Consider the following 23,627-nt stretch of genomic DNA (forward strand, 5'->3'; position numbering starts at 1 on the left):
GATGGGTGGTGCTGGGGCAGGATGAGAGGGATGGAGTCAGGGAGGGGGCTGGGGATAGCACATGAGGTGGGGAGGAGTTGGATGGAAGAGGGGGAGGAGTAGACTTGCTGGGAGGAAAAGACTGGGATGGGCTGACTGTAGGGTGGGGGTTGAGGAAACAGTCCACCGGGATTCTCAAATGCAGTCATTTTTAAGGGATTCTTTCCCTGATCCATTTTGGCTCTTCTATCTTCAGTCCCCTGTGGGACTTAGGTCAATTGTTGACATTTGATGTTTTTTATAGTGGCAAAAATGGAAAGAAAAAGTCTCCACCCTGCCAATCATCTGATATTAGACTTCTCTTCCTGTTTATTGGGAGCAATACTTCCACTGATCTTTCCCCTCCTTTCTAATACGATGAATTTTTTCCCTAGTAGTTTTGAATTAACTGCATTTCCTCTCCCTCTAACGTTTTCTAATCTTGCTCCCACACCCTGTCATTTCTTTACATTGGATAGCTGTCCCAATTTTAACTCTTTTAAGTTTTTCCGTTTGCTCATCAGGGAATTACACATATACATCCCACACACACACATACACACACAGTGAGAGAAAAAGTGTGCGTGAGAGACTTGTCCTTCATACTTGAAAACACACCACTGATGATGAAATTCACCTGTTGGTCTGTGCTGAAAAGGCTAATGCGAGACCCACAGTTGGGAGTTAGTTCTGGTTTAGATAACGTGGTGCAACGTTACATTTCTGTCTTTCCGAGGCTGTTTTATGACTTGTTCCTGCAGCTTAACTTGAACCATAGGCCATTAGGCCATGCTAAGAAGCAGTATGACCTGCTGGAAATAGCATGGTCCTGGGGGTCGGAGGACCCAGGTTCCAATCGCCCCCAGACTGTAAGCTCATTGTGGGCAGATGTCTATTATATTGTTATACTGTACTCTCCCAAGTGCTTAGTACAGTGTTGTGCACACAGTACGTGCTCACTAAATACGACTGACTGAGTAATCTCGGTTCCGCCACTCGTCTTCTGTGTGACCTTCCACCACTTAACTTCTCTGTGCCTCAGTTTCCTTAGAGAAGCAGCCTGGCTCAGTGGAAAGAGCCCGGGTTTGGGAGTCAGAGGTCATGGGTTCGAATCCCAGCTCTGCCACTTGTCAGCTGTGTGACTGTGGGCAAGTCACTTAACTTCTCTGTGCCTCAGTTACCTCATCTGTAAAATGGGGATTAACTGTGAACCTCAAGTGGGACAACCTGATTACCCTGTATCTACCTCAGCCCTTAGTACAGTGCTCTGCACATAGTAAGCGCTTAACAAATACCAACATTATTATTATTATTATTACTTGTAAAATGGAGATTTAATTCTACTCCCTCTTACTTAGACCGTGAGCTCGATGTGGGTCAGGGACTATGTCCAACCTGATTTTCTTGTCTTTACTCCAGCACTTAGTACAGTGCTTGGCACAAAATGAGCTTTTCATTCATTCATTCAATAGTATTTATTGAGCGCTTACTATGTGCAGAGCACTGTACTAAGCGCTTGGGATGAACAAGTCGGCAACAGATAGAGACAGTCCCTGCCGTTTGACGGGCTTACAGTCTAATCGGGGGAGACGGACAGACAAGAACAATGGCAATAAACAGCGTCAAGGGGAAGAACATCTCGTAAAAACAATGGCAACTAAATAGAATCAAGGCGATGTACAATTCATTAACAAAATAAATAGGGTAACGAAAATATATACAGTTGAGCGGACGAGTACAGTGCTGTGGGGATGGGAAGGGAGAGGTGGAGGAGCAGAGGGAAAAGGGGAAAATGAGGCTTTAGCTGCGGAGAGGTAAAGGGGGGATGGCAGAGGGAGTAGAGGGGGAAGAGGAGCTCAGTCTGGGAACGCCTCTTGGAGGAGGTGATTTTTAAGTAGGGTTTTGAAGAGGGAAAGAGAATCAGTTTGGCGGAGGTGAGGAGGGAGGGCGTTCCAGGACCGCGGGAGGACGTGACCCAGGGGTCGACGGTGGGATAGGCGAGACCGAGGGACGGTGAGGAGGTGGGCGGCAGAGGAGCGGAGCGTGCGGGGTGGGCGGTAGAAAGAGAGAAGGGAGGAGAGGTAGGAAGGGGCAAGGTGATGGAGAGCCTTGAAGCCTAGAGTGAGGACTTTTTGTTTGGAGCAGAGGTCGATAGGCAACTACTGGAGTTGTTTAAAAAGGGGAGTGACATGAGCTTGTAACACATACCATAAAAAAGACCTATAGGGCAAGGGGCACATCTCGCAAATGTGCTCCTAACTGCCACCCCTGCAAGATTCCTCTTTTCCCCTGTTCTTTCCTCTGCTGGGTCTCTTTCAGGTGTAAAAATAGCCCCGAAGAAATCAGGAAAGGGTGCTAACCATGAGGCGAGTAAACACCTGGGAGGGTGGAATGACGTGAAATTGGGCATCCACCAGACCTTTATTCTGGCTGCGTTTCTGGATGGGTACTTCTTTCTTTTTGAAGAGAAGCCAGTTTCCTGGGCTTCTTCCTTTCTTAGGCTTCCATCCCATTAGCTCCTCCCTACCAGAGCCCTCCATCTGTTAAATTTACTTTCTCAAAAGTTTATACTAGTTACCTTGCTTATGGTTCTTACTTTCCTAAGGATCCTAAATATAGTTGATTTATAATCCCTGCCATTTTCCTCCACTAATTTTTCCCAGCAACTAAGAATGAAAAAATGAAGTCCTGTCTTTCTTGGACTGGTATCCTCACTCTTGCCTCACATTCTTTTTTTTTTCTTTTTTTTTATGGTATTTGTTAAATGCTTACTATGTGCCAGACACTATACTAAGTGCTGGGGAAGAGACAAGCTAATCAGGTTGGACAGAGTCCGTGTCTCTCGTGAGCTTGTGATCTTAATCCCCATTTTACAGATGAGGTAACTGAGGCACAGGGAAATTAAGTGAGTTTCCCAAGGTCATGCTGCAGACAACTGGCAGAGTCAGTATTAGAACAAAGTTCCTTCTGACTCCCAGGCCTGTCCCATATTCACTAGGCCATGATGCTTATCAAACCTTAACAACTTATACTGGTCAACTCCCAAATACCAGTTGTGAGTGCTATCACATCTCATCTCAGTTGTTCTAATTACCTCATAACTGTGGTTCTGAGTTGACGTTTAGTTTCCCTGTTTTTCTTCCCAAGTTCCCTGCATTTATTTACAAATGTTTTAGTAATCAGGACTATTCCTTTCTGTTTCTTTCCTTGTTATCTTGCCCCCTCACACTAGAATTCTAGAGTTCAGGGGTCCTCTTCTGATCAAGGCTTCACTTTCCTGTGGATTTAGTTGATCCTTTCCCCTGTCTCCAAACTCATTTTATTAATTTCATCATGCAAGGAAGGAGAAAGAGAGAAGGGAGGAGAAGAGAAGAAAGGAGAGATGGACAAAAAAACACTCAGAAAATTGGATATGGGTCCAGCGGCGTGATGTGACTGCAATAAGTAGCTGTAGTGGGTATTCGAGGCAGAGAACGTGGGCTTCAAAAAATAAGTTAAGGGATGGAGGAGGTGGCCTGAAAGTATTTTTGGAAGGTGAGGGGAAGTTGACATTTCTTTCTTTCTCCACAAAGTAGGGGAAGTGAAGAAGGTCAGACCCTCTCGAAAGAGTGAGGCAGGGGTCACAATGAAGTTAACAGGTCTCAGAGAAGGTGAGGAGGAGGGTCACTCACTGTGTCGGGAACAGATCAAGGATGAAAGGATGTTGCCCACTGAGAAGAACCTCTCGGACTCTCTCAGAACCTCTCAGATGTAAGACTATCCTTTATACGTGCCATTTGCAATCTGACATTTTTATCCTTTGGTATCTCACTTGACGCCATATACTAAGCTGAAAATGATCAAAAGATTATTTTCAAAGTAATTACCCAAAATATGCTTTCATAATTGTGTTTGGGCTAAAAAAGCTATGGGCTTCTTCTGTTGAAGCAAACCTGAGCACCTCTTTCAAATACCTTCTACACTTACAAATTAATCAACCACATTTTTATTGAGTGCTTACTGTGTGCAGAGAACTGTAGTAAGCACTTGGGAGAGAACAATAGAACAGTAGTATGGAGTCGGCAGACACATTCCCTGCCCACAACGAGGTTACCCTCTCGAGGAGGTGGTGAGCTGTCACTTTCTCCACCCTTGGGAGGACAGTTGATATACACAGCTCTCTGTATCCTTACCAATAAAATAATAATAATAATGTTGATATTTTTTAAGCGCTTACTATATGCAGAGCACTGTTCTAAGCGCTGGGGTAGAAACAGGGTAATCAGGTTGTCCCACGTGAGGCTCACAGTCTTAATCCCCATTTTACAGATGAGGGAACTGAGGCACAAAGAAGTTAAGTGACTTGCCCACAGTCACACAGCTGACAAGTGACAGAGCGGAATTTGAATCCATGCCCTCTGACTCCAAAGCCCAGGCTCTTTCCACAGAGCCACGCTGCTACTCTCAATATCTACTCTAATATCCATTAGTGGGGTCCCGTGGGACATTTTCCTAAGGAAACCTGGAGTGTGAAACATGAACCCTGTTAACAACCCTCTGCAGATAAGCCACAAATAGTCCAAACGTACTCAGGCATAACATTTCCAATTACAGTGCCCTATTGAGCAGGAACACTTAATAAAGCTCACTGCCCACAGGAAGTACTCAATAAATACCTTTGATCGATTGAGTGGGAACGAAGCCCAGGTATACAATTTGCTTACACTATCTGCTTCACAGAAATTGCTTGCATAATTTGCTTTATTTACACTATCAGCCCTTCCTAATGTTGACATTGAGTTTTAAGGGATGGAACTCTGAAATGACCGATAACATTATCGCTGTGTCATGAAAGCCACTGAGACATCCTGGCCCCCATGGTTTGACGTATACTGTGAGAAGAGGAGCACCCAAATTGGAAGCAACATGGTCTAGCGGATAGAGCATGGACCAGGGAGTCAGAGGACCTGGGTTCTAATCCTGGCTCTGCCACTTGTCTCCTGTGTGACCTTGGGTAAGTCGCTTCACTTCTTTGTGCCTGTTACCTCTTCTGTAAAATGGGGATTAAAACTGTGAGCCCCATGTGGGACCTGGACTACATCCAACCTGATTAGCTTTTATCTACCCCAGGGTTTAGTACAGTGCCTGGTGCATAGCAAGTGCTCAACAAATACAATAAAACGAATGAATCTATCAAGGAACATCATAAGCCAGTCCACAGTCACCAAGTTTTTAGCTGTCACCTCATAGGCAAGGTGGCTATCGTACTCAAATTGTACTCAAAGTAGCCTCTTGTATTTCTGCCAAGGGAGCTAAACTAAGGAAGCATTGCAGTTCTACCCTCTGGCCCTAGAAATTTCTCAAGTTCATGCACTTCCCTTCTTGTGTTTTTGAACATGGTGAAACCTGATCTTAAGTATTCTAGAAACAGCGGTACTTTCCATGAGTTTCTTTGCTATGTAGTTTCTTCCCGCTGCTTTTCTTCTTCATCTGCAACCAAGATATTCGTGTCTTCCCCGGTTTCTTGGAGTTTTTCCCCAATGTTTACCAGGTGAAAATTGTCAGAGGTTTGTGATTATTTTTTTCTATGCATATGTCTTGATTTGACAGAAAGTCATTCATAAAGAGTAGGGAGTGTTCCTGCCAAACACCAAGTGAAATTAGCAAGCGAGCTGAAGTTTTGAGTCTTAGCCACCAGGCTTTAGAGGTGAAGACTTCGAAGGCGCCTTATTTATTCATTCATTCATTCATTCAATAGTATTTATTGAGCGCTTACTATGTGCAGAGCACTCTACTAAGCGCTTGGGATGAACAAGTTGGCAACAGATAGAGACAGTCCCTGCTATGTGCATCGGAGCAGCAGCTTTAGGGGTGTTTTATTATTGTATCATCAATTTAATATTTTTCATCTCTTCAAAGAATGTGTAGAGTTGGAGACTACTCAATTCTTGCAAGTTTATAGTGAGTCAGATTTGCCTGCACTTGCTAATCAGCTTGTTGTTCAGTGATTTGAGAGGTGAAAGAAGCAGTGGTTTTCTGCCCCCAGAGAGACCTCAATAAGTATTAATGACTGAGAGGAATGGGGAAATATCCTTGGGGTTATGGAAAAGAAAATCATAGGATGAGGAAAGAGAAGAGCCCCACACGGGACAAGGACTGTGTCCAACCCATCTGGCTTGTAACTACCCCAACACTTAGTATAATGCCTGGCACATAGTAGGAGCTTAACAAATACCACAAAAAGAGGTTATATAAAAGGCAAGTCGGTCTAGAGAAAATACACTGAGCAATTCAAAATCCATCACTGGGCAGCCTAAATTTTCTCTCAACCCCAGCTCCATGCTAAACCAAAGTCCCATTATGTACAACAATGGGAGAGAACCAGCGAGGCTTAGTGGAAAGAGCCCAGGCTTGGAAGTCAGCAGTCATGGGTTCTAATCTCAACTCTGCCGCTTGTCAGCTCTGTGACCTTGGGCAAATCACTTAACTTCTCTGTGCCTCAGTTTCCTCATCTGTAAAATGGGGATTAAGTCTGACAGCCCCACGTGGGACAACCCGATCACCTTGTATCTACCTCAGAGCTTAGAACAGTGCTTGGCACATAGTAAGCGCTTCACAAATACCATCATTATCACTATTATTAGCCATGGACCAGAAGAACAGATGCAGTGGTCAAGGGTGAATCTGAGATATCCACATTCTCTCTTTCCTGCCACTAGTCTTCTCATTGGCCCAAACAATCAATCAACTGTAATTTGTGAGTGCTTAATGTATGCTGAACACTGCACTAAACACTTGGGAGAGTACAATACAATAGAATTCATTTCTTTTAGGCCCTTGTTTGGCAGGTCTCACTGATTTCTATACAAAAGAAGTCACTAACATTTTAAGTCCCTTATCTTGCCAGAGCTTCATCCTCTCCTCACAAAGAATCAAAGTTTGATCAACCATTGTATTTCCACATTAATGGAAAGATAGTATTCAATCAATCGTATTTATTGAGCTCTTACGGTGTACAGGCCACCATTCTAAGCACTTTGGAGAGTACAATACAACAGAGTTGGTAGACACATTCCTTTCCCACAGAGTTTACACAGTTTTCTAATTCTTTCACTGCCTAACTGAAATTTTTTGGTCTCTTTTTTAATATCCTCCCCATCTCAGTCTCCTTCTGGCACAGGTAATATTGAATTTCCACATGTAAAAACACCTGAAAGTAAATCTTCGAGAAGCTTCACGTAGCAATAATATCTGTCCCTACAAAAATGTATTCATATCACATCTATAATTGTCCATCACTTTATTTGTTCTGAATTCACTTTGTAAATGGAAAGGAAGAAAATAAGAATGTACGCTCCCTGTGGGCAGGGAATGTGTTCTGTCCTTCTAATGTTCATTCCCAAACACTTAATACAATGAACGTATTGCATCCAGCAGATGTTCAGTATTACTATTATTAACATCTTATACATGCACAGCTCATTTCTTATCGAAATCTCAAAGTTCTCTAAATTTGAATAGTACTGTAAATTCTATAAATCTGAATATTACAAACAGTGAGATTTAACCAAATGGCCAAAGGTCATTTCTTCTTAAATTCAGCAACGGAGAGAGATACTAATCCGTGTCTCTTGATGAAGTCATCAGCTGAACTTTTGAAAATACCATTAAATCATGTAATTTTATCATTTCCATCGCATGGCACTTTTTGGAGCCAAGTTTGGATGTTCTCATTAGAACAGTCTCTTCCTGAAAAGAGCTATGTCAGTCAACACTTATAATGCCTACTGAAGTTCCAATAATTGCAAACCTAATAATAATAATAATAATAGGAAGAAGAATGATATGTGTTTAGCACTTACACTGTGCCAGGCACTGTACTAAGCGTTAGGGTGGATATAGGCAAATCGGGTTGGACAGTCCCTGTCCCACATGGGGCTCACGGTCTTAATCCCCATTTTACAGATGAGGGAACTGGGGCCCAAATAAGTTAAGAGCCTTGCCCAAGGTCACGCAGCAGACAAGAGGTGGAGCCGGGATTGGAATCCATGACCTTCTGACTCCAGGGCCTGTTCTCTATCCATATACCACGCTGCTGTTGTTGCAGCAGACACTACTCGTAATAAGTGAGAACCAATTAACAAAACAAAGAATTTCATCATGGTGCTTCTAATACTTTTGAAAGCTTGCAAAACCTATGAAGTGAAAAGCCTTGAAACAGGGAACTGTTTCAACTACCTTGGCGGTATCTAAGATCTAAAATTAACTCTGCTCCAGTGGTGCCAAGAAGTCTTTGGAACACGAAAATTCCTGTAAGTTGGTGAGATTTGGCTTTTCTTTCTTTTACTCCAGAGCCTGTTGAAACTCAAGGGAGGACCAGAAGTTCTTATGTGTTGGGTAAGTTTGTCTTGGACCTGGTTAAAGCCATATTCTTCCCCCCTCATCCTTGGAGGAAGAAAGTCAGGGAATCTCCTGGAGTTGAGGTGCATGGAAGGAGTGACCCTGAAGAAGTTTGTAAATTCCTCAGTAGGTTGTAGCTCCAGACTGTGAAATCTGAAGTTGGGGAGAAGAAACCTGGGAAATTCTCCTTTTCCCATTTGCACTCTCATTCTCTTCCTTCTTCCTCCCCTTTCACTCTTTACTAGCTATTCTCAGAATTCTTTTCTTCACCTCTTACTCCCCTCCTATCCTCCAATTCAGAACTTGGCATTTGTTAGATTCTCAGTTTTAGATATATGGGTGCCTTCCCTTTTCCCTTTGCTTTTTCCTTCAGAATTGTACTACCTATGAAGTTTGACCACCAATATTAGGGATTGAATTTTCTAAAATTGTCTGAATGTTGTTAAAATTAACTAAAAATGTTACTTTTGAGGTCTTATCATGGCAGTTTTATCCCTTCTGCTTTTGTAGATTAGAAGCCACAAGATTCAAGCCCTCTATATTTAATAGTCAGGTTTATAATGGTCCATTTTTAAAGCATGGGATCTATTTAATTCCGAACATTTGAGTGCTGACTGTGCCATAAGCAATTTCTAACAAACCCCTGTCTGGGTGGGTATTACAGAGGTCAAATATACTTAGAAGCATTTCTAGTCTTTTTGACAGCGTCTTCATGTTCTCTGAGAAACTGTTATCCTTGTAAACATCTTAACAGATCCCTGGCATTTCTCCAGCATTGTCTCCTCTGCCAATAGCACAAAAACTCTGCTTCCCTTGAGATAAAGCTTCATTAAGAGAGATGGCTAACAGCCCGATTCTCCCTACTACCCACATGGCAGGAATAGACAAGGAAACAAGTTTGTATGACATGGTTATGCCAGAGTGGAAAATCCCTCCGCACAGCAGGCTGTGTCTGTGGAAACAGCAGTAGCAGTAATTTCTAGTAGAAGGAGGAATAGCAGGAGAAAGAGCAGCAGTAGAAGTGGAATGACAACAGTAGCAGCCAGAATACTAGTAATAGTAGAAATAATCGTATGTTTAGTAGTTTTAACGGTCGTAATATTGAGTCCCTGCTGTGTGACTGAACTAAGCCCTTGGAAACGTAAAACAGAAGGACACATCACAGCTTCTGCCCATGAAGAGCTCACACTATAAAGGGGAAGACAGATGTAATAATAAAAATCATAATAATAGTTGTTAAGTGCTTATCAGGTGCCAACCACCGTACGAAGGGCTTGGGTAGATACAAGAAAATCAGGTCTCACCCGGGCTCACGGTCTTAGTAGCAGGGAGAACACGTATCGATTGAATCCCCATTCTGCAGATGAGGGAATTAAGGCACAGAAATGTTAAGTGACTGGCCCAGGGTCGCACAGCAGAGAAGTGGTAGAGCCAGGAGTAGAACCCAGGTCCTCTGATTTCCAGGCCTATGTTCTTTCCACTAGGCAACCAAGCAGGCAAGCAGGCAGATCCATTCATTCAGTTGTATTTATTGAGCGCTCACTGTGTGCAGAGCTATCCAGCAGGAAGGCACTGAATGAAGGGTCATTGCTGGAATTGTACATTCCGACTTCTTAGTACAGTGCTCTCCACAAAGTAAGCGCTCAATAAATACTATTGAATGAATGAATGAATGAATGGGCCAGGGGAAGTTCACAGTTCAGCTACCAATCTTTAGGAAACTCCCAGAGGGAGAACATCTCTGTTCCCTTTTCCCATCATGATACTACTATTTCCTGGTGGTATTTCCCACCACATGTCTGCTGTGTGACCTTGGGCAAATCACTTAACTTCTCAGGGCCTCTGTTAACTCATCTGCAAAATGGAGATTAAGAGTGTGAGCTCCATGTAGGACAGGGACGGTGTCCGACCTGATTAACTTGTATCTACCTTGGGGTTTTGAACAGTGCTTGGCACACAGTAAGCACTTAAGTACCATAATTATTATTATCTCAGGCGTCTATTTGAACTGTGATATCTGTATCCATAGAGCAAATACCCCACTAATAGCTGGCTTTAGGGGACTTACCAAACAGAAGGAAGACTTGCTCCATAATAATAGTAATGGCATTTGTCACAAAACTCATAGGGATATTCTGAGAATGAATATCATAGTGTCTGCAGAGCATTACAGAAGTAGGATGTATAATTAAGGCAAGAGTTACAGTGAAGTTTGGATCAGATTTTCTTGTGCTCTGGAACAGGCACTGAGACTTCAATCTGTGTTTGTGGATAGCCTAACTTTGTACCCAGGGCTTCTCTGTCTCAAGCCTCCGACTTATTTTTCAAAATCTTTCCAGAAAAACAGTAGGTCGGGATGAGTTGGCAGCAAAAACACCCAAGTCCCAGCTCAAAAAAGAAACTGCTATTATAGGAGTCAGAGCAGCCGTAAGGGGTAACTAGAGACAATGTCTGATGCTCACTTCCATGGCATTATTGGGCCCATTGTTGCCCTAGAAAGTCTCCCTGAGGTCTGAGTCAAAGATCTATTATATATACAATTAGCAGCGCCTTTCATTCTCCTGCTTAGCCTGGCGGACGGCCTCCCCAGTGCCTCTGTTAGATAGCAGCCCCCCAACAAGCTGAGGTACTCTGCCTCTGGTATGGCCTCCCATAGCTTGTGGGCTATGACCCACGGCTCATGATTGGGCCTCCCTATAGTTAATAATAATAATAATAATAATTGTGGTATTTAAGCGTTTACTATGTGGCAAGCACTTGTTCTAAGCACTGGAATAGACACAAGATAATCAGGTCCCACATGGGGCTCACAGTCTACGTTGGAGGGAGAACAGCTATTGAGTCCCCCTTTTGCAGATGAGGGAACTGAGGCACAGAGAAGTTAATGACTTGCCCAAGGTCACACAGCAGACAAGTGGCAGAGGCAGGATTAGAACCCAGGTCTCTGGCTCCCAGGCCCAAGTTCTTGCCACTTGGCCATGCTGCTTCCCTTTGCCTGGAAGGTGGCACTACTGAAAATTGGAATCTACCAGTCAAGGATTCAAGTACAGGACTGGGCACCATCACTTGCCAACTGTACAATATCTAATGGTTTTTTAAATCAATTTGTAAGTTTTGAAAAGAAGAGCTAGCATTGAAATTTGTTAGTATTTTAGAAGTCGTTTTGCAGGATCCTACTCAGAACCCATCTCCCCTATACACAGGTTTCCTTGGCTAGCCTCCTGCTACCCGGTCATGCCACCTATCATACCCTCAGCATTTATGTGCTTAGAAGTAAATCTATATGTATATTTTATATTGGATGTTTGTCTTTCTCCATTAGACTACAGGCTTTTTGAGAGTCGGAATATCGTTTTTACTAGCTTTCAGTGCCTAGTATAATTAGCAGTCAGTAGCTATTACTACTCCTGGACAGTTCTTTAGGGCACTAGTGTGAAGAGGCTCCTCGATTTAAAAAAATATTTCATGATTTCATGGCCTCTACTACCAAATCACAGTTTGAGGAATAACTTTTTGCTACATTTTTGCAATCCTCATCCTGTTTGGAAATGGAATTCGAAATGAATTTTGCCAAATCATTATAATCAATGTGGACTACTCCGACATGATCTAATCCAGGGCACCTAGGTCGACTGTAGGAAGGATGGAGAAAGGGAATGGAGGGAGGCAGCCAAGCGTAGAATGTTGTGTGGCCTCTGGAAAACAGAAGTGAGAAGACCATACTGGGGGTAGGCGGGAGAGGTGAGCCAGAGTCTGGTGATGATGGTGGTTCGTGGAGAGCTGAAACAGGCCAGAGCTGCAACAGGGAGGAAGCTTGAGGTCAGGGACATGACTGAGAAGAGAGCTGGCCTGGATTCGTGAAGGGAAGTGGCTCAAGGTCAAGACGCTGAGTGGGTGAGGGTGGATCGGACGGCTATCAACATCAAGCTGGAGCCTTTGGAGGAGGCCGGGGGAGAAGCGAGGGAGCTAAGGAGGTCGGACGGGGTGGAGGGAGCCGGAAAACAGAGGGAGAAGTTCAGGGAAAGCTGATGGGAGAAAAGGTTGACACCACAACCTTTTTTTTTTAATTGGGGTTTTTTTAATTGGGTCTTAGCCTATCTTACAGAATGGTTCAGGTTTATGTGCAGTGTTTCTACATTCTATATTATTGCAGGATACACTTACATGGAGACAGATCTTTTTTTATTCACAGCATTGGACAAGATGGAAAATTCAACGGTGGATATGGATTACGACGCAACAACTGAATTCGACTACGGGACTTCGGCCCCATGCGAAAAGTATAATGTCAAAGCTCTGGCAACCCAGTTACTGCCCCCGCTGTACTCCCTGGTGTTTATAGTGGGGCTGGTGGGCAACGTCGTGGTAGCGCTGATCCTCATTAAATACAAGAGGCTCAGAATCGTGACCAACATCTACCTCCTCAACTTGGCGTTTTCTGATTTGCTTTTCCTTTTCACCCTTCCATTTTGGATTCACACTGAAGTGAAAAGCGAGTGGGTCTTCGGAAATTCCATGTGCAAATTTGTTTCCGGGCTCTATTACATGGGCCTCTACAGCGAGATCTTCTTCATAGTCCTCTTGACGGTCGATCGGTACCTGGCCATCGTCCACGCCGTGTTCGCTTTACAAGTCAGGACGGTCAACTTTGGCATCATGACAAGTGCCGTCACCTGGGGATTGGCAGGGTTGGCGGCCCTCCCTTCATTTGTCTTCAGCACATCTCAGAGAAGCCTCGAGAATCACGTATGCAGCCCGGTTTACCCCGATGCCAAAGCAGAGAACTGGAAGCACTTCCGAACCCTGAAAATGAACCTCTTGGGACTTATTTTTCCTATGATCGTTATGGTTGTCTGTTATGCGGGAATTATCAAAAAGCTGCTGAAATGCCGGAATGAGAAAAAGTATAAGGCAGTCCGGCTGATTTTTGTAATAATGATAGTCTTCTTTCTTTTCTGGACCCCCTATAACCTTGTTCTTCTCTTGAATAATTTTCAAATGTACTTCTTTGAGGGTGAGTGTGAGAAAAGCAAGCAACTGGACATAGCCATGCAGGTGACGGAAGTGATCACTTTTATCCACTGCTGTGCCAACCCGGTGATTTACGCCTTTGTTGGTGAGCGGTTTCAGAAATATCTCTGTCACTTCTTCCGAAGGCGCATGGCTGTGAAGCTGGGTAAACATATTCCTCTCTTCCCTTGCGAGAAACTGGAGCGAGTGAGCTCAGTTACCCCATCAACAGGAGAGCAGGATTTGTCAGGTGGGTTTTAGGCAGGTGACACGTTTTAGACAGGTGACACAGTCTCAGCCGCATCCTAAAGAATAATGATGATGAGATGATTGTGGTATTTTTTAAGCTCTTACTGTGTGCCAAGTTTTGTACTAAGTATTGGTTTAGATACAAGATAATCAGGTCGGACACAGTCCCTTCCCACAAGGAACTCACAGTCTAAGTAGGAGGGAGAACAGGTATTTTATTCCCATTTTACAGATGAGGAAGCTGAGGCAAAGAGAAGTATTATTAGTAGTAATAATAACAATACTAATGTTGGTATTTGTTAAGCGCTTACTATGTGCCAAGCACTGTTCTAAGCGCTGGGGTAGATACAGGGTAATCAGGTTGTCCCACGTGAGGCTCACAGTTAATCCGCATTTTACAGATGAGGTAACTGAGGCACAGAGAAGTGAAGTGACTTGCCCACAGTCACACAGCTGATGAGTGGCAGACTGGAATTCGAACTCATGACCTCTGATTCCCAAGCCCAGTTCCACTAAGTCATGCTGCTTCTCAATAATAATAATTGTGATATTTGTTTAGTGCTTACCATGTGCCAGGAACTGTACTAAGTACTGAAGTGGAGACAAACAGATGGGGTTGGACACAGTCCCTGTCCCACAAGGGACTCACAGTCTTAATCCCCATTCTACAGATGAGATCACTGAGGCACAGAGTCTGGTCACACAGCAGGCAAGTGGCTGGAGCCAAGATTAGAATCCAGGTCCTCTGACTCCCAGGACCATGCTCATTCCACTAGGTCAAGAAATGTGCTGGACTTTGCAGCCCACAAAACTGCAATGTGGAAGCCATGCATAAACTCAGCCGTTCTCCTCTGCCGGCAGACTCGCCATCCATACAGAGGTGTTTGGAGGAAAATGAAATGCACAAAATCAGGAAGCAAGCCCCAAATGGGTCATAGGTCCTTGTAAATCATGATCACGAACAGCATATAAAAAAAAATAAATGTTGGTATTTGTTAAGCGCTTACTATGTGCAGAGCACTGTTCTAAGCGCTGGGGTAAACACAGGGGAATCAGGTTGTCCCACGTGGGGCTCACAGTCTTAATCCCCATTTTACAGATGAGGGAACTGAGGCACAGAGAAGTTAAGTGACTTGCCCACAGTCACACAGCTGACAAGTGGCAGAGCTGGGATTTGAACTCATGAGCCCTGACTCCAAATATACTGACCACCTTCTGTGGAGGGAACACCGTTCCAGGAGCTTGAGAACATACAATAAAGGGAAAAGAGTTTACAGTAAGATAGAGTTGTATAGATGTCATAAGTAAGAGAAAAAACCTTAACATAGGATGTAGATTGATTTTCCTTTTTATCATTAGGCCCCTGATGGGAGGGACTGTGCCTTCTATGTCTACTGTGTATTTCCACATTAGCAGTCCAATGCTTCACACACAGTTAGCACTCAAAGATGATGATGATGTCATCATTTTATGTACCTTTAGGTAGCTATTAAGTAATTGATTGTGAATATTTACTTCTCCAAAATACTTGAAAAAATACATTACCCAGCCACTTATTTGACCATCGCAGTTAGCCAGGAATGCTCTATTTACTATTTAGATCTCTCCCATAATGTGTGCTTTCATTATGCATTTTGTATAGAACACCTTTGAGGGATTAGATTTCTTCTTCCGACAGTAGGTCTCTGAGATGTCAGAAGAAATAGTTGGGCCTGCGTGGGCAGCGTGGGTCAAGGCCCAGGTAGACAACACGTTTTCTAAACACGAAGTTCTCCAAGAACACCACTGCCAGGATATAGGAAAACTGGCTCTATCTGGGCCTCAAAGTTGCTGAGCAATATAATAATGTACCACACCTATTTGTATGTTATCAGATACTCAGTGATAAAGGGGGTCTCCTGTCAAGAAGGATGGAGGAGTCTGGCTCCTGAGACCCATGCAGAGGAATTATCTGAGGTGATTTGCACAGAGCCACTCTCTCTTTCCTGTCAAACGTGATCCTGCTGGGGCACCTAGTGTAACGTATGAGTAGGGAGGCAGAGGAATGGCATGGAGCAAAGTGTTCGCAAATGTTCTTTCACATGCAGAAACCCGTGTATGGCCCAAGAGACTGCAGCACAATGCCGAGACTTGTGCCATATCACCGTAGCCTGGAGGGCGGTCGGCAGGACTCCTCTGCAGGTTTCCCTGCTTGTGTTAGCAAGCTAATTTTTTTTTTTTTAACTCCGTGCCCATACACAACCCAAACAAGCAGAACTGGGTGTAGGATCCAGGTCGCCTGATTTCCAGAGCAGTGATCCTTTCTGTGAACAACAAGAACTTCCTTCTGGATGTGGAAATACCCAGTGTTCACCACATCGAGAAAATAGGAACTAAATGGCTGTGGGTATTCCAGGCACAGAAAGTCCTTTGCTGGTTCGTTCAAACAATGCTTAGTAGTTGAACTGTATAAAAAGGATAGGGCAGTGGGAAAACGAGGCGGAAGAAAAACAGGTACAAAATACAGTGAGAGGAAACATTTGTTTAAAGCAAGCACACTTCAACTATACAGGAAGCTTTTATTGTAAGGTCTTTGAGGGCAACTATCATGTCTACCAACTCTAATGTTCCCTCCATAGCTCTTAGTACAAGATCTACATGTGCTGAAGTAAATGCTGAATAAATACCAATGATGGATTATTCTTTCCTGTATTTTTTTTATTTTCTGGGACAGTGAGGCTTAGAAAGTATTGCTCTCTATGGCAGGGTGAAGACCCTGCCCCTTCGAGAAGGAGCAGTGGTGATTAGAGCACTTAGCGGTCCAGCAATAATCCCGATTATAAGAAAATTCAAATGGATATTTAAGCCCAGTAGAGAGACTGCTGTGGTTGAATGGGCAGGCATATCTGAAGGAAAGTCCACCGAGCTAAGCAGGTGGCACCTCAAGGGAAATAGCCAGACTCCTGAACCAATCAATCAGTGTGGTATTTATTGAGTGCTACTATGTGAAGAACACTGTATTAAGTGTTTGAGAGAGTCAAATACAATAGAGTTAGACATGCTCCCTGCCCACCATGAACTATGGAGAAGTCTGGGACTGTGACTGCTTGTTTGGTGAGAAGTACGAATATCAAAGTACGGGTTGGTGAGATGGCAAGAGCCAAAACATATGTTGATTTGAAGAAAAATTACAGAATCACTGTTTCTTAACAGATTCAATGATAGCAGCTTCATTTTTAAAGAAACAGAAGGGATATTGGTGGCAGCTACTTTTTGTTATGCAGGTGAAGAAGGCCAAAACACAAGTTAAGGTTTGGTTGTGACACTTGTTCCCAATTATGCTTCCTGATTAGGGTATTACTCTGCCTGATTTACAGCTCCTGCCTAAGGTTCTTCGGGTCTGTACTGCTTTTCTCTCTTCTCTACCACGAAGCCTGGACTCCGGGGTCTCCCCAGAGATACCCCACAATGGCTAAGAGGTCAGTGTACTGGGCTGGGTACTTGGAAGCCCCAAATCAGACTGCCAGTCAGATGGGCTGACATCAAGATCCCAGGGAAGGTTTAGAGGGAGTCATAGGGGATATCTGGTGCCAGAAAAACTGGTCCTATCTATACAGTGCAATCCCTACTAATGTTACTTTGGTACATTATGGTAGGCTTTCACTAAGCTAGTTCAGGTTAAAAATATATAATTTTCCTTTGAAAAATTCCTTTCAAAAAAATCTTGTTGCCTTGGGCCTACATGGTCACTGTTTTTAGTGCCTGGGACTTAAAATGCTTTCTCCTTGCCACTCGCCGTTGAACCATGATGTCAATAAAACAAACATTTTAAAACCTACTTGTATACTACTGTGTGATCACACTTTCTTAGAGTCACTCATCCCTAAAATCCATCCCTGGAATTGAACTTGCCCTTGGATGATCATTTTCCTCAGCTAATACTTTACTTTCATCCTCCCTTTATTTCCCATTCCTCTTCCTGTCCTTTTGTAGTCTATTTCAAAGTTTTGAGAGGACTGTGAGGCTAAGAGACCAAAACCAATAAAGCATTGCAAGCAGCAAACGCATTAGCACAACAAGGGAGGGGTGCTGGCACAGTGCTTTACACCTAGTAAGCACTTAACAAATGCCATCATTATTATTATTATGTCCCATGGGGTAAGATGGTCAGACCACATTGGCCTTTTCCACCACATTGGTACTCAGAAGGTCCTAGTGTCTTTGAGGCAACATTGTCTAAAATAATAAAATTAGTAGTAATAATTAATTGTGGTCTTTGTTAAGGTCTGTGTGCTAATTCTGTTGTATTGTGCTCTTTCAAGTGCTTAGTACATTTATTCATTCAATAGTACAATTCTCTGCATATAATAAGTGGTCAGTAAATACAATTGATTGATTGCCAGGTGCTGAGGCAGTTATAAAATAATCAGGTTGGATAAAGTGCCTGTCCCACATGGGGCTCACATTCTTAAACCCCACTTTACAGATGAGGTCCTGAAACCCAGAGAAGTTAAATGACTTGTTCAAGGTCACACAGCAGACATGTGGCGGAACGGAGATTAGAAACCAAGTCGTTCGGACTCCCGGCCCATGTTCTTTCTACTAGGCCACACTACTTCTCTAATACCATCATCATTATTATTATGAAGATAATAATAATAATACTTGTCAAGCACTTACTATGTGTCAACCACTGTTCTAAGCAATAGGGTAGATACAAGTCATTCAGGTTAGACACAGTCCCTGTCTCACACTCTTAATCCCCATTTTACAAATTAGGCAACTGAAGTCCAGAGAAGTGAAGTGACTTGCCCAAGGTCACACAGCAGACAGGTGACAGAGCCAGGATTAGAACCCAGGTCTTTCTGACTCCCAGGCCCAAGCTCTATCAACTAAGCCACATTTCTCTTCTATTCAGTCAACTGTATTTATTGAGCACTTACCGTTTGCAGACTGTAGTACTGAGTGCTAAGGAGAGTATAATATAACAATAAACAGGCACGCTGCCTGCCCACTAAGAGATTACAGTTTAATAATACTGATTATTATTAAACCACTCTACCTCAATATCCTCAGCCCACTGCTTCTTCCTTCTACCCTCGATAACAACTCTCCTTTGCCTCAGAGTGGACAGAACTGGACTTGGTTGTTGCTGGATCCCAGAATGATGACCCCCTCCCAGCAGGAGTGGCAAATGCCCGGATGCCAGGCATCTTACACAGGGCAACTACTCATATAGTTATTTCTCACCTCCTGCTGAGGTTAGAGACGCAATTGGTAGCTGCAGGTTTCCACTTGACTTTGCAACCCCCAACATACCAGGTGCTGGAAAACTAAATATATTGTCTTCCTGAATTGGGCAACATCTGTGCATCTGGGACCACGCTTCGGGCAGCTGTCCAAACCCCACCCCAAACCCCAAACCCCAAATCCCAAATGGCACGCTGATAGTTGAGTAGGTGGCCTGAGGCTGCAACTATTTATAGCCCTGCTGTTTGAACGCCAGGCCCACCTCCTCCATGGGCCCTGAATCTGACCTGGGTCAGGTCTTCCCAGGGTTTGGATCAGGCCATGCTCTGCACAGACTAAGTTCTCAATAAATACACTTGATTGATTGACTGATGGTGCCCCCAGCATCCGACAGATTTCTGTCCCAGCTCAGTTGATGACTGGGAGGAAGTAGGCACAGAAATTTAGCTGGGGCACTGCCAGCCTCTTGAGGTTAGTTTGCACCTGCCCACAAAATGCTCCTCTATGAGCTCTTAAGATAGAAGGCTATGGCTCAATGTGGCCTGCAGAGCCCTCCAAAAGGGCAGCCCCAATCCCTTCCCAAGCCTGAAAAGGATGAGACACCAGGCTCCTGGGCCTGGCCCTAGCTTGGGTCAGCTCGGCCTGGAATTGAGACCAGGTGGATCGAAAAAATCTGGTCCATTCAGAGCTCCCCACGTTGGGCTCCCCAGATATTCTTACTTCAGCATTTCTCTTATGTGCAAAGAGCAGGTCTTCAGTAAGGTAAAAGCACCTAGATATCTGAATCTAGAGATGAAATTATGCAAAGCAGGGGTTGGAGATCAGTAGTCAGATTACAGCCGTGTTGTCAGAAAAACCTTTCCTTTACAAAAATAAAAAGGGAACATTCCATTCTTCAGAAGTGATATGATTGCAAAATTTGGTGTTTTGACCTTTTGCGAAATAAATGTCAATTACTGAATTTTGATCATTGAAAATAACCTCAGCTTTGTATGTTTGTCCCTAAAATGGGGAACCCTTTAGGCAGAGGTAGTCATTTTATGGGCAGGATGGTAGATAAGGTTTCCTCTGATCTAAACAGCCCTGAGTGGTTTGCTGCCCAATACCTAGATGGTGTCATTTGATTAGCTCTATAGTTTCAGAACTGAGATCAGCATAATGCTGCTATCAATAAAGACTGAAGAAGCTGGGTGAAAGGAACCAAGAAATTCAAGGCTCTCTCTATATAAATGTTGAATTAAAGGGAACTTTCCCATAGCCTGCATCTTGTCAGAGATTCTCCAAGAGCAGGCAGAGGTGACGGAGAAGACCACATTCTTCCTGTAGCTCCTAAATTGGATCTTTTGGGGAAGCCACTGTGGGCTCGAAGGACTCCTGTCCTACAGAAGGAAGAGAGAGGGAAAGAGGAAATTGAATTGGAGGCTGAACTCAGTTTGGAGTTTTCCCTGGTTTTTAAGCAGAGATCTGAGGAGTGGAAATTCGATCTAAGATCCCAGTAACCAAGATCTTCCAAGGGATGACAAGAAGCAGCATGGCTCAGTGGAAAGAGCCCGGGCTTGGGAGTCAGAGGTCATGGGTTCTAATCCCGACTCTGCCACTTGTCAGCTGTGTGACTTTGGGCAAGTCACTTAACTTCCCTGTGCCTCAGTTAACTCATCTGTAAAATGGGTATTAAGACTGTGAGCCCCACGTGGGACAACCTGATCACTTTGTATCCCCCCCAGCACTTAGAACATTGCTTTGCACATAGTAAGTGCTTAACAAATACCATTATTGTTATTATTATTAAGAATGACTGAGGAGAAAGGCAGGGGGTGGATGGAGAAGCAGCAGAGAAAATCAAAAAGTGTAGGACAGTCTGGCCCTTTCCTACCATCCCCAGAAACCATCCTCTGGATCCCCAAAGGCTGCTATTAGATTGTAAATTCCTACTATTAGATTGAGGAACTGCCTCAATGAAGCAACATATACCTGCACAGCATGGTATCTGTTCAGCGCTTACTGTGTGCCAGACATTCTACTAAGCACTGGGGAAGATACAGACGAATCAAGATGGACACAGTCCCTGGTCCACATAGGCTCACTGTCTTAGTCTCCATTTTTACAGTTGAGGTAACTGATCCACAGAGAAGTCAAGTGAGTTGATAACAGATAACAACATGCCTATCGAATAGCTTATCTAAAATCAGCTTATTTTTCCTTTGAAACTCAGGCCTGAAACCAAATCTTCTGTTACCCGTAGCCTGAAACAGGCAGGATCAAAATGAGTCTATAATTCCACCACAACAGAGGAGAGCGGATAAGACCTCTATTTGATAAAAGATGTTTAAAATCTTCAGTACCCACACTTGGCTAAATTTGTGTCGATCCTTCATTTTAATGAAGGATTTGCCCATGCAGAGTCTGGTCACCAGAGAACTTGATTTGTCTGGGACAGAAATCTTCCATCCACCTTGAGGCAGATAGTGTCTGGGGAGAAATACTTTCACTATTTTATATTAAGCCCTGGGGTAGATATGAAATAGAAAATTCAGACCCAATTCCTGCCCCACAAGATGCCCACTGCGTGAGGGAGGACGGACACATAGAAAGCAAGAATAAGTTACAAACGATAGGAGTGATTGAAAATTCCATAATCAAAAACTGAGATGATTAAATAAGCAGATGAACAGTACTTAGAAGGGGAAATCTTCAAGTTCTTTACTGCTCCAGGGAACAATCCTCAGTTATGAACTGCTGAAGCCTTCTTGAAGTTGGGCTGGTGGCAAAGGCAGATTTTTGATCTTCTGATTGCCCTTTTTTCTTACGGGGAGAAGAGGGGGGTGGAGAGGAGGAGTAGGGCTGCCCTCCCACAGGATTGAACAGGACTGGCAGCTACTTCACCCACAGAATAGCCTCCTGCCAAGGACCCTGAACTCACAAGGACAAGCAATACTGGCCAAGAGGTTCCCAGCTTAACTGAGCGCTCTCTGCTCCTGCTTCTCTCCTGCGATAATCTCTACCAAATGACACAATGATTTAATGGAGATGATGTTAAGGTCCTGGGCTTTGGGGCTGGAATAGGGAAAGACAATACATAAAAGGAAGCTGGATAACTTTTTACTGTGTTTTGATCACAGCTTCCCCACCTCTCTTTGTCCATGGTCGGGTCCCATTGGAATTTTTGCCGCATCCTCCTCTCCAGTCTCCCTGTTTATAGCATACCATCCCATCTATTTCTAAAACATCCATCCTTGGGGCTCCTGCCCCTACTCAGCCCCCGCTTTTCCTCAGCTCCCCCTCCTCTCCACGTCACCCTGACTCGCTCCCTTTGCTCTATTCCCCCTCTTCCTGCCCCACAGCTCTTGTGTATATATGTACATATCTATAATTCTATTTATTGATATTGATGCCTGTGATCTATGTATTTATATTGACACCTGTTTACTTGTTTTGATGTCTGTCTCCCCTTTTCAAGACTGTAAGCCCAGCATGGGCAGGGATTGTCTCTACTGCTGAATTGTACTTTCCAAGCATTTAGCACAGTGCTCTGCCCACAGTAAGCACTCAATAAATACAATTGAATGAATTAATGTACATAATCACCCTCCACAGCATAAATAATTCCTGATGCTGAACTAAAAGACCTCTTACCAGTCCATTCCTCCTAGGCAGGCTGCTCATTTCCCACATTTTCCTGGCCAACCCATTCTGGTCCTGTCCAACTCTACAAATACCCTTTATCACCTCCTGGGCATTTGCCTCCCTCATCCATCTTTACCCGCTTGAAACATCACACATCCCTCCCTGTCCCAACCTTTTACATTCGCCTCAATTAAAAACCCAACACTGAAGCAACTTTCTCCGAGCAAGGAAGGAAGCCCAGCCTGACAACCGATCCGTTCTACCACTGTATTGCCTGTTCATTTTGTGTTTATACTTTTATAGCCAGTGTATGTATTGTATAAATTCAACTGGAAGCTTTAGGCATGTAGAGAAGCGGTGTGGTCTAGTGGAAAGAACACTGGCCTGGGAGTCAGAGGACCTGGGTTCTAATCCCAGCTCTGTCACATGTCTTCTGGATGACCTTGGGCAAGTCACTTAACTTCTCTGTGCCTCAGTTACCCCATCTGTAAAATGGAGATTAAATCCTACTCCCTCCTTCCTAGACAGTGAGCCAGATGTGGGACAGGGGCTCTGTCCAACCTGATTAACCTGTGTCTACCCCAGTGCCTAGAACAGTGCTTGGCACAGAGTAAGCACTTAACAAGTACAATATCATCATCATCATCATCATATACTCCTTACTAGATTGTAAACTCCTTGAGGGCAGGAAACATATCTACTAACTCTAGTGTAGACTGAGTCCACCGTTTAGACTGTGAGCCCGTTATCAGGCAGGGATTGTCTCTATCTGTTGCCGAATTGTACATTCCAAGCGCTTAGTACATTGCTTTGCACATAGTAAGTGCTCAATAAATACTATTGAATGAATACTCATCCAAACCCAAACAGTACTCTGCTCATAATAATATTAATAATAATGTTAATAATTCTGGTATTTTTTAAGCGTTCACTCTGGCCAGGTACTATAGTAAAAACTGGGGTGGATAAAAGCAAATCGGGTGGTACATAGTCTCTGACCCATGTGTGGCTCACAGTCTTAATCCCTATTTTACAGATGAGGAAACTGAGGCACAGAGAAGTAAAGTGACTTGCCCATGGTCACACCACAGACAAGTGGCAGAGTTGGGTTTAGAACC

General features: G+C 43.8%; 1 protein-coding gene across 2 annotated transcripts; it reads left to right on the top strand.

Annotated features, from left to right (window-relative positions):
• The first annotated feature begins 8,200 nt into the window (after positions 1 to 8,200).
• LOC100083206 (C-C chemokine receptor type 3-like) lies at positions 8,201 to 13,689 on the top strand. 2 transcript variants are annotated; one of them, XM_001513744.5, is made up of 2 exons: positions 8,201 to 8,394; positions 12,590 to 13,689. In XM_001513744.5, exon 2 carries the CDS (start codon positions 12,601 to 12,603, stop codon positions 13,666 to 13,668), a length of 1,068 nt encoding a protein of 355 aa, XP_001513794.2. In that variant the 5' UTR covers positions 8,201 to 8,394; positions 12,590 to 12,600; the 3' UTR covers positions 13,669 to 13,689. The 2 variants fall into 2 exon arrangements, with proteins under 2 accessions (XP_001513794.2, XP_007664342.1); XM_007666152.3 differs by having other exon boundaries at positions 8,201 to 8,309.
• Positions 13,690 to 23,627: the final 9,938 nt, after the last annotated feature.

Source organism: Ornithorhynchus anatinus, chromosome 8 (genome assembly GCF_004115215.2).
Source record: "Ornithorhynchus anatinus isolate Pmale09 chromosome 8, mOrnAna1.pri.v4, whole genome shotgun sequence".
Lineage (NCBI taxonomy): Eukaryota > Metazoa > Chordata > Mammalia > Monotremata > Ornithorhynchidae > Ornithorhynchus > Ornithorhynchus anatinus.